Source organism: Gymnoscopelus braueri, assembly GCF_963280865.1.
Source record: "Gymnoscopelus braueri genome assembly, chromosome: 19".
In the NCBI taxonomy this organism is placed as follows: Eukaryota; Metazoa; Chordata; class Actinopteri; order Myctophiformes; family Myctophidae; genus Gymnoscopelus; species Gymnoscopelus braueri.
Window position 1 is genome coordinate 40047833 of NC_137621.1, and position 13681 is coordinate 40061513.

Genomic DNA, 13681 nt, shown 5'->3' on the forward strand with positions numbered 1-13681 from the left:
TCATTTTTCCAGGGGCGCTCCCAGAATGCCCGGTGGCCTTTATAAATAACAGCTGCTTTGGTTTGCGTGAGGCTACACAGGAATATGAGCACGTTTATGACCGGCCATTAGCAATACTTTTAAGGTAATGATGATTTTTGTTTGTTTGACCACTTAAGGTCTACTTTCAGAATAAAGAAAACAACACGTGTTGTGACACGCCCCAAAATAGGGACGTCAGGATTATAATGGTTAATAAATATGATGAAAAACTTGCATTTGGCAGGGTACAGATCTGTTGTTATAGCCTACAGATGCAGAGTATGATAAGCATAAGGTTTTTTTTTTTACCGTAGTGATCAACAGTAAGAGACTGAATATGGTAGAGAGCCTGTCTGCTTTGGCCCCCCTTAAATGTTCCTATTCGGCAGCTGGATGAGTCAGCACTTTTGCAGGTTTAGCAAAACCCCAATCACATTCTGTATGTTGCTGCACTCTGTTCCTACTGTGTGCTGTAGTGTGTCCATCTAGTTAAATTTGTACACTCTATTGTGTATACTTCATTGTATGCCGAATAAAAATCAAATCATGTGGATGTCGGGGTCCACGTGGGAACGGCGTGGCTCCAATGTGGATCTCGGACTTCGTGTGGCCAGCCTGTGACATCAATTGTCTGTGACGACAGTCGTCTATGACATATCTATGATGTATGACTCAATATTTTGTTAAGGCTGCAGCCCAAATCCATTGTGGATTTGAATTTTGCGGTGTCTGTCAGGTGTCTGGGATCCACACCAAAAGATGCACGGTCGAGTGAAAATCAAATCTACGGCTCAGAAAGAGGAGGAGGAGAAGCAGGAACAGGAGAAAAAATTAAAGATCTATGTGGCTGCGAGAGATGCCTGTTTTTCTAAGAGGAAGGACGGCATACTCGATGACGAGGCTCTTCAGCTGTCAGAACAGCTGCTGTTGTCCAATCCCGACTTCACCACCCTCTGGAACTACAGGAGAGAGATCTTAATGCACCTGGAGACTGTCAGGGAGGAGGACCATGTGCAGAAGATGTATGAGGCTGAGCTGTCCGTTCTGGAATCCTGTCTGAAGGTGAACCCCAAGTCGTATGGCAGCTGGCACCACCGGGGCTGGGTGTCAGCCCGCCTGCCTCGGCCCAACTGGGCCAGGGAGCTGAGCCTGTGCGACGACTGCCTCAAACTGGACGACCGCAACTTTCACTGCTGGGACTATCGGCGGATGGCGGTCAAGATGTCCGGCGTGCCCGTGGAACAGGAGCTGCAGTTCACCGATCGCCTCATACACTCCAACATCTCCAACTACTCCAGCTGGCATTACCGCAGCACCCTGCTGCCCCTGCTCCACCTGGAGCCCCCCTCGCCCTGCCACCCCATGCCACCCCATGCCTCACCGCCACCCTCCCCGGAAGCCCACTCCCACCGCGTCCGCGAGGAGCAGCTGCTCAAAGAATACGAGCTTGTACGCAATGCATGCTTCACCGACCCCGATGACCAGAGCGCCTGGTTCTACTATCGGTGGCTGCTGGGCAGAGCGGAGCGCGGCGAGACGATAAGCTGCGTGTACGTCAGCCGCAAGGAGGAGAGCGTGGCGGCGGCCTTCTCCAGGCCCGTCGATCCGCAGTCGGTGGGTCTGATGCTGGTGCTTGACGACCAGCCCCAGAGAGTGGAGTGGAGGAGTGTCCATCCTCGCTTCAAGCACAGCCCCGTCTGGATTTGTGATCTGCCCCCTGGGACCATCAGCGACATCAGTAATGAACACAACCTAACTGTACACTGGACTGAGGAACATACACATCGAGACTGCGCTCTCTACACAGGTCGAACTGAGAGCTGGTGTCGGGATTCCGCGACTGACCGGGAACTTTTCAGGAGTGAACTGTCAGTAGAAAAGACCTCGGTCTTACAGACTGAGTTGCAGTCTTGTAAGCAACTCCAGGAGTTGGAACCTCTGAATAAATGGTGCTTGCTGACAATCATCCTCCTGATGAGGGCGCTGGACCCGCTGGGATATGAGAAGGAGACTCTGGCTCATTTTCAAACGCTCAAAGAAGTGGATTCCATGCGCTTGGCCTACTACAGTGACCTGTGCAGTAAGTTCATGATCGAAAACACCATTCTCAAAATGGAGTACGCCGAAGTACGCATCTTCAGCATCCCCGACAAGAACTTGACTACCTTGTGCCACCTAGAGCAGCTGCTATTGGTTACCCATATCAATCTGTCGTCCAATCAGCTCCAGGGGCTGCCTCCGAAGTTTGCCATGCTACGGTGCCTGGAGGTGTTGGAGGCAGATAATAACTCCATAGAGGAGTTGGAGGGATTGTATCACCTTCCCAGGCTGGAGGAAGTTCTCTTACAAAACAACAAAATATCCAAGCTCGCTGACCTGCAGCCTCTAGCTTCCTGCCCCAAGCTGACACGCCTCGATCTCCGTGGCAACCCCATCGCTCAGACTGCCAACATCCAATCAGAGCTCGCTGAGCTGCTGCCCTCGGTCACCGACCTCATGCTCTGATTGGACACCAAGCAGGGGGAGCACTACCATTAGCATTGAGCTGTTAGCGGATACCTGTTGAAGAACAAGTGGGTGCTTTTCCATGTGTCTTGTGCGTGTCTCTGCAACAGCCAACAGAGAATTTAATGCATTCTACATGGGAGCTTAATGGCAACGACCTCACTTACAACTACCCTCACCAAAGTCCTAACATGAAGTCTAAGAATGTGTGTGCACATGTTTGTGTCCGTGGCTGTGTGCATGCGTCATTATAAGTCATTATACATCGGCTTGTATATTTACGTGGGCATGTCTGTATGATACAGATGTGGTGCATAACACAACACGACACAGAGACATGACCCTCTCATAAGATAAGAAGTTTATTGTCCATACATTTTTACATAAAATGGAAATTTGCCTTTGGCATAACTAATACATAAAATACACAAATACGTATAGAGGGCTACAGAGCCACGCCATACTGTATACATGTTTTTTTTTGTCTCCGCCAGGCCGAAGGCTTGGCGAGAGAGTATGTTTTGCACCCTGTCCGTCCGTCCTTCTGTCTGTGAACAGCTAATCTCCGGCACCGTTGGCCTGATCGCAGCGAAACTTTGCACACACACTCCCTGGATGCCAATTCCGAACCTCTGCCCCAAATTATTCACATGGGCCTGTTATAGCGCCACCACCTGGCGGAGACCTGTGCTCCGAGGAGCACTTTTTCTAGTTTCTTTATTTTTTTTATTGCATTTAATCATTGTGCATACAAAACAACAGTTTGACAGTTGAGATTGAGGACATTCAAGTCTTAATATAACCCCCCTTTTAGAGGACATCTTCGGCGAGCGACACACTTTGTACAAAGTGTACATTAGGCGTAAGCCGCCCACTGCCCTTCTGAAGTGTGTTTGTGGAGTCTGCCTTAGGAACAAGCTATCTTTCATCAACAGCCACCCATGAGTCATAGCAGCCCTCATAAGTTGTAACAGTGGGTGAGTCAGTTGTTGACTTGCATCCATGCCTTGTTTCAATGTATTCAGTAGCTCCACGGGTCCACAGCACAGGGTGAATTGGCTCCCTGGATAAGCTTATTTGCTTTGTTTGCCGGTTTGGAGCTGTGTGCAGCAAGTGATTTGTCTGTGCCGATAACTTTGACTGGTGCTGGCATGACTTTAGCTTGGCAGAGCCAAGCTTTTAGTTTGGCTGGAGATTTGAGGTTGATTATGTTCATGTACAGTAAGCTAGGGTTGCAGGTAATTGAGTTGTTTACACCCATGTGCCTCATTGCACCCATGTTCATTTTGTCTTTTTGTGCCAACTCGATAGTCAATAGTGTCAGCAGATTAATTCATATCAATTTAAACAATTTTGGGCTCACCACCACTACAGAGGTTTGTGAAATTATAGGAGGATGTTACTACTTGGTACATATATATTGTGGTGTATCACATTGGAGTCTTATCACCTGACGGTAATATTATGAATATATATTTGGTGTGAATGCATTTGTGTGTTAACCGGCTTTGTGTCATCATAACTTACAGATAATGACAGCATCTCTCTGGTTCACTGTGGGTGGGCTGTTGCAGACTTTCTTTTAGGCTAAGCTTATCACAGTGAACTCTTTTACAAGATTTAGCTGATGCTTAATTGCTTATGGTTTAATGTACACAAAAAACTAATCAATCCATTTCAAACGGGCGCTGTCTGTTTGCTGTCTTTCATTATGGCATCAGTAAATGGAGTTATTAAGCAATCCAGACATAAACTCATACATCACACCTTACTATAGACACCCTATAGAAACCCTTAGGCAAAACAATACACATATGTGTAGCTTATACAGACATTCAGTTGCTATGCAGTATCAGAGACAGGCAAACAGTAAATATTCCCAAGTAAAAGCACACGTCATGTACTTGGAACAACAGAGATTTTGTTTGTGGCTTAACAGTGAAAAAAGGCAAGTCACAGCTGGTTCAGTTCCTCTGCCTTTACTTCAGAATCAGAATCAGCTTTTATTCGTCACATCACAGGTTTACAGGTGTAAGTGATTTTTTTCTTTTTTTTGTGTGCACTTCATCATTTTGTACTATTTCCGTGAGAAGAGAGAGGATAGAGTTAGAGTGAGAGCAGAAGGGAAAGAGATAGAAACAGGTTCAATAAAACAAATAACGGTACATACTGTACAGATTAGGGGTGTCGATTAATGTAAGAATCGCGATTCTTATTATCAACAATTCAAAATCGATTCACAATTTCCAAAAAAATAGTTTTTATTCTATGGTGTTTGTAATATGAAATGTAATCTTACCATAATCACAGTAAACATTATCATGTCTTCAGTCATATTCAAGGGCTTTTTTTTAAACTAACTCCAGTCGTTTTCAGGTCAGCACAGCTGAGGCGTGTGTGTCACTGTCCAGCTGACGCTCGTTGACACTCGTTAATGTTACTTGCATCAAAGCAATTATGTTGTGTTTCTGCATCAAATAGACTACACCTAATCTAAGATTCCATCAAAGCCAATAATTTTTACACAACCCAATAGCAGATATACAAGCTCATAAAGCTCTTCTATGAGCTTGCAGATCTGCTATTTCTTTTTAAATCGTGATTTTTTTTTAAATCTTTAAATATATGTCTTAAACCGAACATTTGTAAAATGTTTTGTTCCAGGGACCCCCAGAAGCAAAGATTTGAGTTACAAACGTTCACTTTAAAAATATATATATTCAAAGATTTGCACACATTTTCAAGATTTTTCAAAAATAGCAGATCTACAAGCTCATAGCGTGCGGCACTCGGTGAAACACTATGAGCTTGTATATCTGCTATTTTTTAATAGCCAAATAAATCTAAAATGAGATGAGATGCGTTCCCGGATTTAATGGTTTAACTGCTCCCCGAGCTCTACAACCAACGGCTGCTCACTGGATGGGTAAAATGCAGAGGACAAATGTCACGTATGTGCAAATATACAGTGACGACAAAAAATAATAATACCCCAATTATTGGGGATATTATTATATATAGGTATGTACATTTTAGAAACATTAGCATCATATGCAGGTGTGTGTGCATGACGTGCTGCCATGAGGCTGGGTTAAAATAAAAAAGTAGCAGGTACAGGGTTCTTAATGTGCTGTTTCAAATACCAGTTCGTGCAACATGGAAAGGTAAAAAAAACCCACATATTTCACATGGTTAAAAACCACCTCAGGTGAAACCAGTAAACCAGAGTATGCGGCGAAACCGCATAGTCTACATGGCTTCAGAACAGGTCAAAGGTTAGGGTCAGATATGTTCCTAAGGCAGAATGCATCCGGTTACCTTTTTCCCATCACAAAGCACCTGACATCCTGTCTGTCTCAAATGGCTTGTTTTGTCCTCTTTCAAAACACAATTTGAACTATTCATTGAACTTTCAATGAGTATTACTACAGTTACTACATAGTTACTACAATATGACTAGAATAGAACATCTGCAGTGTCGAGACCTACTGGTTCACACCTTCTGGTTGACAAATATATTTTAGTACGCGTTGAACGCATAAGCGCAACATCTCCCGTGGCCAAGAGGAGAAGCCTTCTTGGCTAAGTAGTAGATGTTTGGTCTACTAGTTTGGACATAATATAAAACGTACAGATTGCTGCTTTAGCCAATGTCTCCAAATATGATTAACAACCCAATTAATGGTAAAAAATTACATACAAATTAGTAGGATCTAAATCCAAAATAGGATTGCTCAAAAGGCAGTGACCCAGTAGCAGTCTAGCAGTGCAAAGAATGGGCCTGAATATGTCTTGGCTAAACAAGGCATAGGTTGCTTCTTGTTCAGTTTGCTTCAAAATCCTTTTTGATCCTCTGCTTCTAATGCCCAAGTCTTTGTTTTGCAAGAAGTATTGCTTGCCAAGCAGGAGCAGGAGGCATAAACGCCCTGTTTGGACTTCAGGGGTAGACAGCAGAACTGTTTTCCATTTAACCACTTAAGCCCTACTGTATGTATTTCGTTGTACTACAAAGAGCGAAAATAGCCGATCTGCAAGCTTGGTTTCTTTTGCTTATTAATGTTTTTGAAAATGTTTCAAAAGTTCAGATTTTTTTTTTAAATGTTCGCCTACAATGACATACTCAAAAAATGCACCCGCCCGTCCGAACGCACGGCATGCACACACACACACACGCGCACAGACCCAGCATGTCAAAGGGTGTCAGTCTTTGTTTGATATGCACGTTTGTACTAGCTTGTGTAGTAGATCATTCTAGCATAGAGGATGATTGGTTCTCTTTACTGAACCAAAACGTTAAGGACATCAGGGGTGAATTATGAGAGGTCAGGCGTGGTTCATCCCATCGCTTTGAGAAAGAATGTAGGCTAAGCAATGTAAACATATCGAAACATCTGATAGCGTTCTAGACACTCCTCAATTCCTCCTCAGTTCTGCAAGCATCACATAACTCTGGGAACAGGGGAACAGTTCCTAATCAAAACCATCCATGCATGTGTCCTCATAAATTAACACCAATCCCTTAACACTCTTATCATTGTTTGTTTATTCTCAGACTGAAAGCCAGTGGCGGAGCGTCCGGGGAGGCCAGGGAGGCGGCCGCCTCCGGGCCCGCGACCCAGGAGGGCCCGGGCCCTCAGATAATAAATCGGTAAAATCAGGCAAAAATAAGAATTAAACAACATAACCCTAACCTAACCCTACCCTAACCCTAAAACCGAAATAATGTGACAAAAAGCCCCCCAAAAAGTGACCGAATCCGCCGAAAACCCGCAAAATTTTGCGCGCGCGCGCGCGGGATGTGCATGCCCAGGGGGGGCCTGATCACTGTGCTGTGCATCCCGGCCCGGCTTTGAGTTGTTCCGCCACTGCTGAAAGCTGTTGTTCATACAAACATCTCATGTTCTGTATAGCAACATATGCTGAGGATGTACAGTAAATAAGAACAATATGTTAACATTACATTCATATATAAAATGAATGTCACACATGGAGCCATAGCATTCAGTCTTTTCTTTACTCTCCATATCTACTCTATATAGATTCCAATCATTCCAGTCATCAACAATGCAGCCTGGCTTCAAAGTCTTGGCACCCAAATGATGCATCACAGTACCTCCTGTATACTGAATTGACTTAATTACTCTGGAAAAGTAATGTGCTTCTACCCCCTTGTGGGGGAAACAAAGTATTGCACAAAATAATGTCTATGTTAAGTGATATGGGTTAGGAATATGTTATATTAACCCTATACTGTTGACCATGGTCCCCCAGGAGTCTTTACTTGGCCCCCTTTTTTCCCCTTTACACCAATTCTCTTAAAAATATCCGTAGTATTTTCGAGACCACAATGCGCCACAACGTGTCAGAATGCAACACGTTGTGAGATTGCAGATCTGCTATTTTAACCGAATGTTCACCTGTCTTCACTGAATGTTAGACTATTATGACGTTGCCCAGAATTGGGGCGCAAGGGTTCATGTGGTTAACACTAAGGAATAATGTAAGATTCGTACCTAATATAGATGCCAACAGTCCACATTAATCATTGCAATTCATACTCTGTGTAATTTTTGTCACAATCATTTTGCATGGATTTGGTGCATTGGGATGCTTTCTGCTTTGGTTCCCCTAATGACGTCAAACCAAAGATATTGTCAAGATTTTCGAAGACAAATTCTTGCGCCCGGTCCCTTTGCTGTGACTATAAACACAAGGTTTTATCATTTAGGTAAGCCTATAATTAGTTTTAGGTGTCGCACAACGTCACCTGCTATAGTAGGCCTACAGCATTCCTTATAGTTCACATTCAGTGCGCTCCAGAGTGAACTGGCATGGAATGCCATTTGCTTTGTCTTGCGCTGATCATGTCACTATGATTATTTAACCATTTAAGACCGGGAACGCATCTGTGTCACTTAAGATTTATTTGGCTATTCTAAAATATCAGATACTCAAGCTCATAGCGTGGCACCGAATTGATCGGCATCGATCTATGAGCTTGTAGATCTGCTATTTTTGGGGAAAAAATCGTGAAAATGTCTGCAAATCTTTGAATATATATATATAACATTTTTTAACTCAAATCGTTGCTTCTGGGGGTCCCTTGAACAAAACATTTTCAGATGGGGGTCCGCGGCCAAATACATATAATTTTGGGGGTCCTTGACATGAAAAAGCTTGAGAACCACTGATATGTATAGCAACTTACGTTTAGAAAAAAAAAAAAACTGTTAGGATTTAGAAGACATTTGTAGAATCCCCAGAAGCAAAGATTTGAGTAAAAATTGTTCGCTTAAAAAAATATATACATATATATATTCAAAGATTTGCAAAAAAAAAGCAGATCTACAAGCTCGTAGCGCGGCACTCGGTGCCACGCTACGCTTGTATAGCTGCTATTTTTGAATAGCCAAAGAAATCTAAAAATTACAGAGACTATTTCCCAGTCTAAATGGGTTAACGAAAATGGCCTGGGAGTGCTGGTGAGGAAACCCGCCCCTGTTGGAAGAGCAGGGACATCATCATGTCACACGCGTGTCTCAGAATGCTCGTTGACATTCTAACTACGCAGCACATGGGCGTTACTCATGGTTTACTGCACTGCAGTGTCAGTGAATGTCGTCTGACCAGTGTCACAGTATGGGGAGGGCAGACAGACTTACACACCCAATTTGAAAAGGCGGAGCAGGTTACTGTTTGGGTTGTTGCATGCACTCACAGTGTGGGAGCAACATACAGTAAATGACAACAAATCAGTGGTGGAAGAAGTAGCCAAATGTTTTACTTGAGTATACCACAATGTAGAAAGTCTGGTATTCAGAATTTACTTACAAGTACAAAAGTATTGGCATCAAAATATACTTAAAGTACCTAAAGTAAAAGTACTCCCTATGCAGATTGTCCCATTTCAAGTTTTCAAAATGTGTACAAAAAATATTTTGAAAATAGCAGATATGTTTTGGTTAAAGTGGTTAAATGTTTAATAATCAAAATCTGAATCTAAAAAGTCTCTTCAGTTTTCAAATAATTGTTGTGGAGTGAAAGTACAATATTTTCCTCAGAGATGTAGTGAAGTAAAAGTATAGAAAATTGGAAATACTCCACTAAAGTAAAAAATACCTCAAAATTGTACTTAAGTACAGTACTTGAGTAAATGTACTTAGTTACTGTACTTTACACCACTGCAACATATTTACTGTACATAAGGTACACAATGTACCGGGTCTATTTGGTTCCATGTGTAAACTCTCAGAGTTATGGGGGTCCTTGAAATTCAAAAGTTTGAGAACCACTGATGTATGGTACAAAGTAATAGACTCGCTTATATCAAACAGCTCAATTATATTGTCTCTCTGAGAGAGGTTTTGATATCATGTAACATTAACTGTACAGTTGGAGCCTGGGGACAACAAAAGCTGTTGTTGAGCGCAGCGGGATGTAAAAAGCCCCCTTTCCCTTTTCCTTCCACCCCACCCCCTCATCCTGTCACTCTGTTCCTCTCTCTCCCTGTGTCTCTGCCCAGGAGCTATGACCAGATCAGTGTGTCCACGGAGTGCAGCTACAGGATAGAATCCGACGCTGAGACCAACTCTGTGACCAGCTTCGACATGGCTCAGCCCAAGGTAACTTTAACTCCTCTGCATTCATTGCAGCGAAGGCTAAACGTCAAGTATGTTTCCTTGTTCATAATAATCAGGGACTTTTTTCAAGGGCACTCTTATACCGGTTTCCAAATTACATAATAATATGCAGTAACTAAGAATACTCTTACTCTTGGATACTCTTACATTTGAATACTCAAACTCAGTAATCTAATCAGATCATGGTCCATAATGTTTGGATTACTTTGCCTGCACAATCTCTATAATATGCAATGAGCAATATATTAATTACTGTAATTTAATATTATCAGTATCCATCATCTCCAGGTTTTGTCAGACAGTATTTAATTGTGTTGCATAGTCTTTGTTTAAAACATATTTCGGAATAATTAAGTTGCAAGTAAGTACGTCTTTTCTTCTCAGAAGTAGCTGAAATTGTGTTTTGCTTTTGTTTTGTTTTTATATTTTATTTTACAGATTATAACAGCCATTTTGTAGAGTCAGATTGCCATGATCCCTTGTGTACTGTAGCCACTCCGAAACAGAAATATTGTACACGTTCACCATGAGAGTAAATTTAAGCACACATTCATAGCACACCACTATTCACAATTCCCATGACAATTATGCATAACTATCATACTTCAAGTCTAGTTAAGTCAATTTATTTATAAAGCACATTTAAAAACAACTCAAGTTGAAGAAAGAGCTATACCATGACAATAAACTAAACTAAAATGACCTTTCAATATACCTACCATAGCCATATAATAATTATTACTCTGTAAATAATACTAATACTGAATAATTGGCTCTTCAGAATTGAAATCCATAATATCACTGAAAACTATTCCATGTGAAAGTGCAGTAGTGTATGGTCTTTCCCCTCTGTGTTAAAAGCCAAGCAGGATATTCAGACTCAATGCCTCCCCTCCCGAATTAAAGTATTTGGTAAATAAATGTGTTAAAAGTTGCTAACATGGCTTGAGTTAGCTGGCTACTTCCATGACAAATGGAAATACCGTATCTGAATTCATAGCCATGTTTTCAATTAAACTTTAACATTTCAGCCGGATACCTAGAGCTCATGAAATATTTCTCACAGTCATAAATCTGCCATAGTCAGTTCATTTAAGTGTGTTTTCTGTAGGCAATGCTGCCTGTTGTTGTAGTGCAGTGTCAGTCCATCGGTAGGCACTAGTGTGCAACATTAGTGTCTTTATTACTACTTCCTTGGATGGAAATGTATTAAACAGCATGACATGACTCCCTTAATATCTCTACTAAACAATAAGTAATATGAGTAATAATACACAGTAAGCTACAATTGAAATTAGGCCTAAGTTCATTTTATACAAACCAATCTTTAAAAATAAATAGGTGGAGATCTGGAATTCGGTGCCATTCACCTTTTAAGATAAGATGTCATACAGTAATAAGGCTAGACAATATAAACTAAAGGAGATAAATATCTCTGTGCTTTCTCATACGTGTCAAACCAGCTGTCCTTCTATAGTTAATTAATAGTGTCAGAGACAGGATGGTTGTAGGGTCTTTACTTATTCAACATGGGAAATATCAGGAAATTAACATTGTTAACCTGTGTGTGTGTGTGTGTGTGTGTGTGTGTGTGTGTGTGTGTGTGTGTGTGTGTGTGTGTGTGTGTGTGTGTGTGTGTGTGTGTGTGTGTGTGTGTGTGTGCGGGTGCGTACGTGTGTGTGTGTGTGTTAATTATTAACATTGTATTAAATAATAACCACTGATTGTCTCTCAGTTACTGTACGCGTGTGTACTTTATGTGTGTTTATGTACAGTATGTGTGTGTGTGTTTTAATACCTGATAACCTGATATTAGAGAATGAACAACTGACTGATTAGGAAGTGAACAACATGGCACCGTGTCTCCTCCTGTACTCAACAAAATGTCAGCGCTGAATAACTAGGCCTACTGTACAGAACAAACACTTAGACTTTAGGCACAAAGGGACAATAGGCGACCGTTAATACATTATGTGTATGCAGTGCAAACAGAAGAAGCACCGTTTGATAATTAGTGTGTGAGACACATGTATGGATTTTTATTCTGTTAAGTTTATCTGAATTGTGTTCTCACAAACAGGAAGTCCAAATGAATCAAAATGTCTTGAAGGTATGATACATCATCTACCTATAGATTTACAGAATATCTGTGTCTATGTGTGCATGTCTATCTGCGGTTTGCATATCTTGCGAACCACTCATCCGGTTCACACTTTAGTGGGTCTATTGCCTGATTTTAGGCGATCTACAAGCTCACAGTGTGTCACAATGAGCAATGTAGATCGGCTATTTTGGTGTGCGCCACCGGAGCGCAACCAAGCAGTGTTGCTATGTCTGCTTATAATAAGCGACTTTGGGCTTGTTTTTCTGTAAAGTTGCTTGTAAATTATTGGTAGTTGCGGGTTGCAACTACCAATAATTCTCATTTTTCGTTATTTTCAAATAGCCGATGCATATAGGTTTAAAGTGCTCATGTGGCCTATAGTCGCTTCTTTTGGGCTTGTTTCAATAGACCTGGTTGCGTATTTCTCTCGCAAAAACTGTCAACACTGGTCCAGAATCGGCCTGCTTCGAATGGGCTAGCCTAGTGCAGTAAATTCACAACTACGCTGAGTTGGGCGCCAGCCGTTATTGTGTTCAGTTGTTTGATGAACTGGAAGGGCTGGCCACAACCTGTCTTCACCTGTTGTTTGCTCAGTAGTAACGTATTCTGACCGCTGGGAACCCGAGGGGAGCGGTGAACAGTGTTGAAACAAGGGTTTCATGCATATTATAACTCATGACAGAAGAATGACCTGTAGGCACAGACATCCATGTTTGCAGGAAAACTGGTTTTCAGCCTGGGTAGTCGGTACAGGTGTTTTTAACTAAAGAGCATTCACTGATGTACGTTTATTGATAGATACCTATGATAACTAAGTCATTCAAAGACCCAAGGCAGATGTCTATTGAGTATTTTTATTCTTTTATTTTTATTCTTATCTTATCTACCTTGGTTTGGCACTTGACTCTTACTCTCGCCTGTATCTCTCCTGTGTTTCATTCCTACTGCTGTTGCTGCTATGACACCTGAACTTTCCCTCTGGGATCAATAAAGGTTTATCTTATCTTATCTTATTTAATCTAAGGGTGCGTTCGGAAATAAAGCACTGAGCGCACTGGCCAATACAAACTAATAGGCGAGTGCGCACCCGGTGCCCATTTCCGAACGCACCCTTAAATATCACTTTTCCCTAAAGGCGAATGGGTGAAAAGGCTTATTAGACAAAGTGGAAAGTGTATGCATTAATGTTATCAAATTAATAACATTCCAATTAATCTAGTCATAATAATAATGAGTTCTGGCAATACATCACCTCGTCACATCACAAAAAAAGGGGAGGAAATTATAGAAACATTATGAAAACAAAACAATATAAAATATAGATTTATAGGGTGTGTGCTATTTATTTATTTTTAAATAAATACTGAGTACCTCACACTCTTGTCTCTTGTGCAAGTAATAGACACATAAG

General features: G+C 41.7%; 2 protein-coding genes across 3 annotated transcripts in view; both read left to right on the plus strand.

Moving 5' to 3' along the window:
• Positions 1 to 13681, plus strand: part of crybg1a (crystallin beta-gamma domain containing 1a) — a 63915-nt gene that overhangs the window by 17413 nt on the left and 32821 nt on the right. For both annotated transcript variants that reach the window (XM_080414473.1, XM_080414474.1), the window contains exon 2: positions 10049 to 10148. In XM_080414473.1, coding sequence (XP_080270599.1) covers positions 10049 to 10148 — 100 coding nt within the window. The remainder of the gene's footprint in view (positions 1 to 10048; positions 10149 to 13681) is intronic.
• Positions 781 to 2539, plus strand: LOC308074393 (geranylgeranyl transferase type-2 subunit alpha-like; the record flags this gene model as incomplete). Its single annotated transcript, XM_080413833.1, has 1 exon — positions 781 to 2539. The coding sequence occupies one exon, from the start codon at positions 781 to 783 to the stop codon at positions 2524 to 2526; it is 1746 nt and encodes a 581-aa protein (XP_080269959.1). The 3' UTR covers positions 2527 to 2539.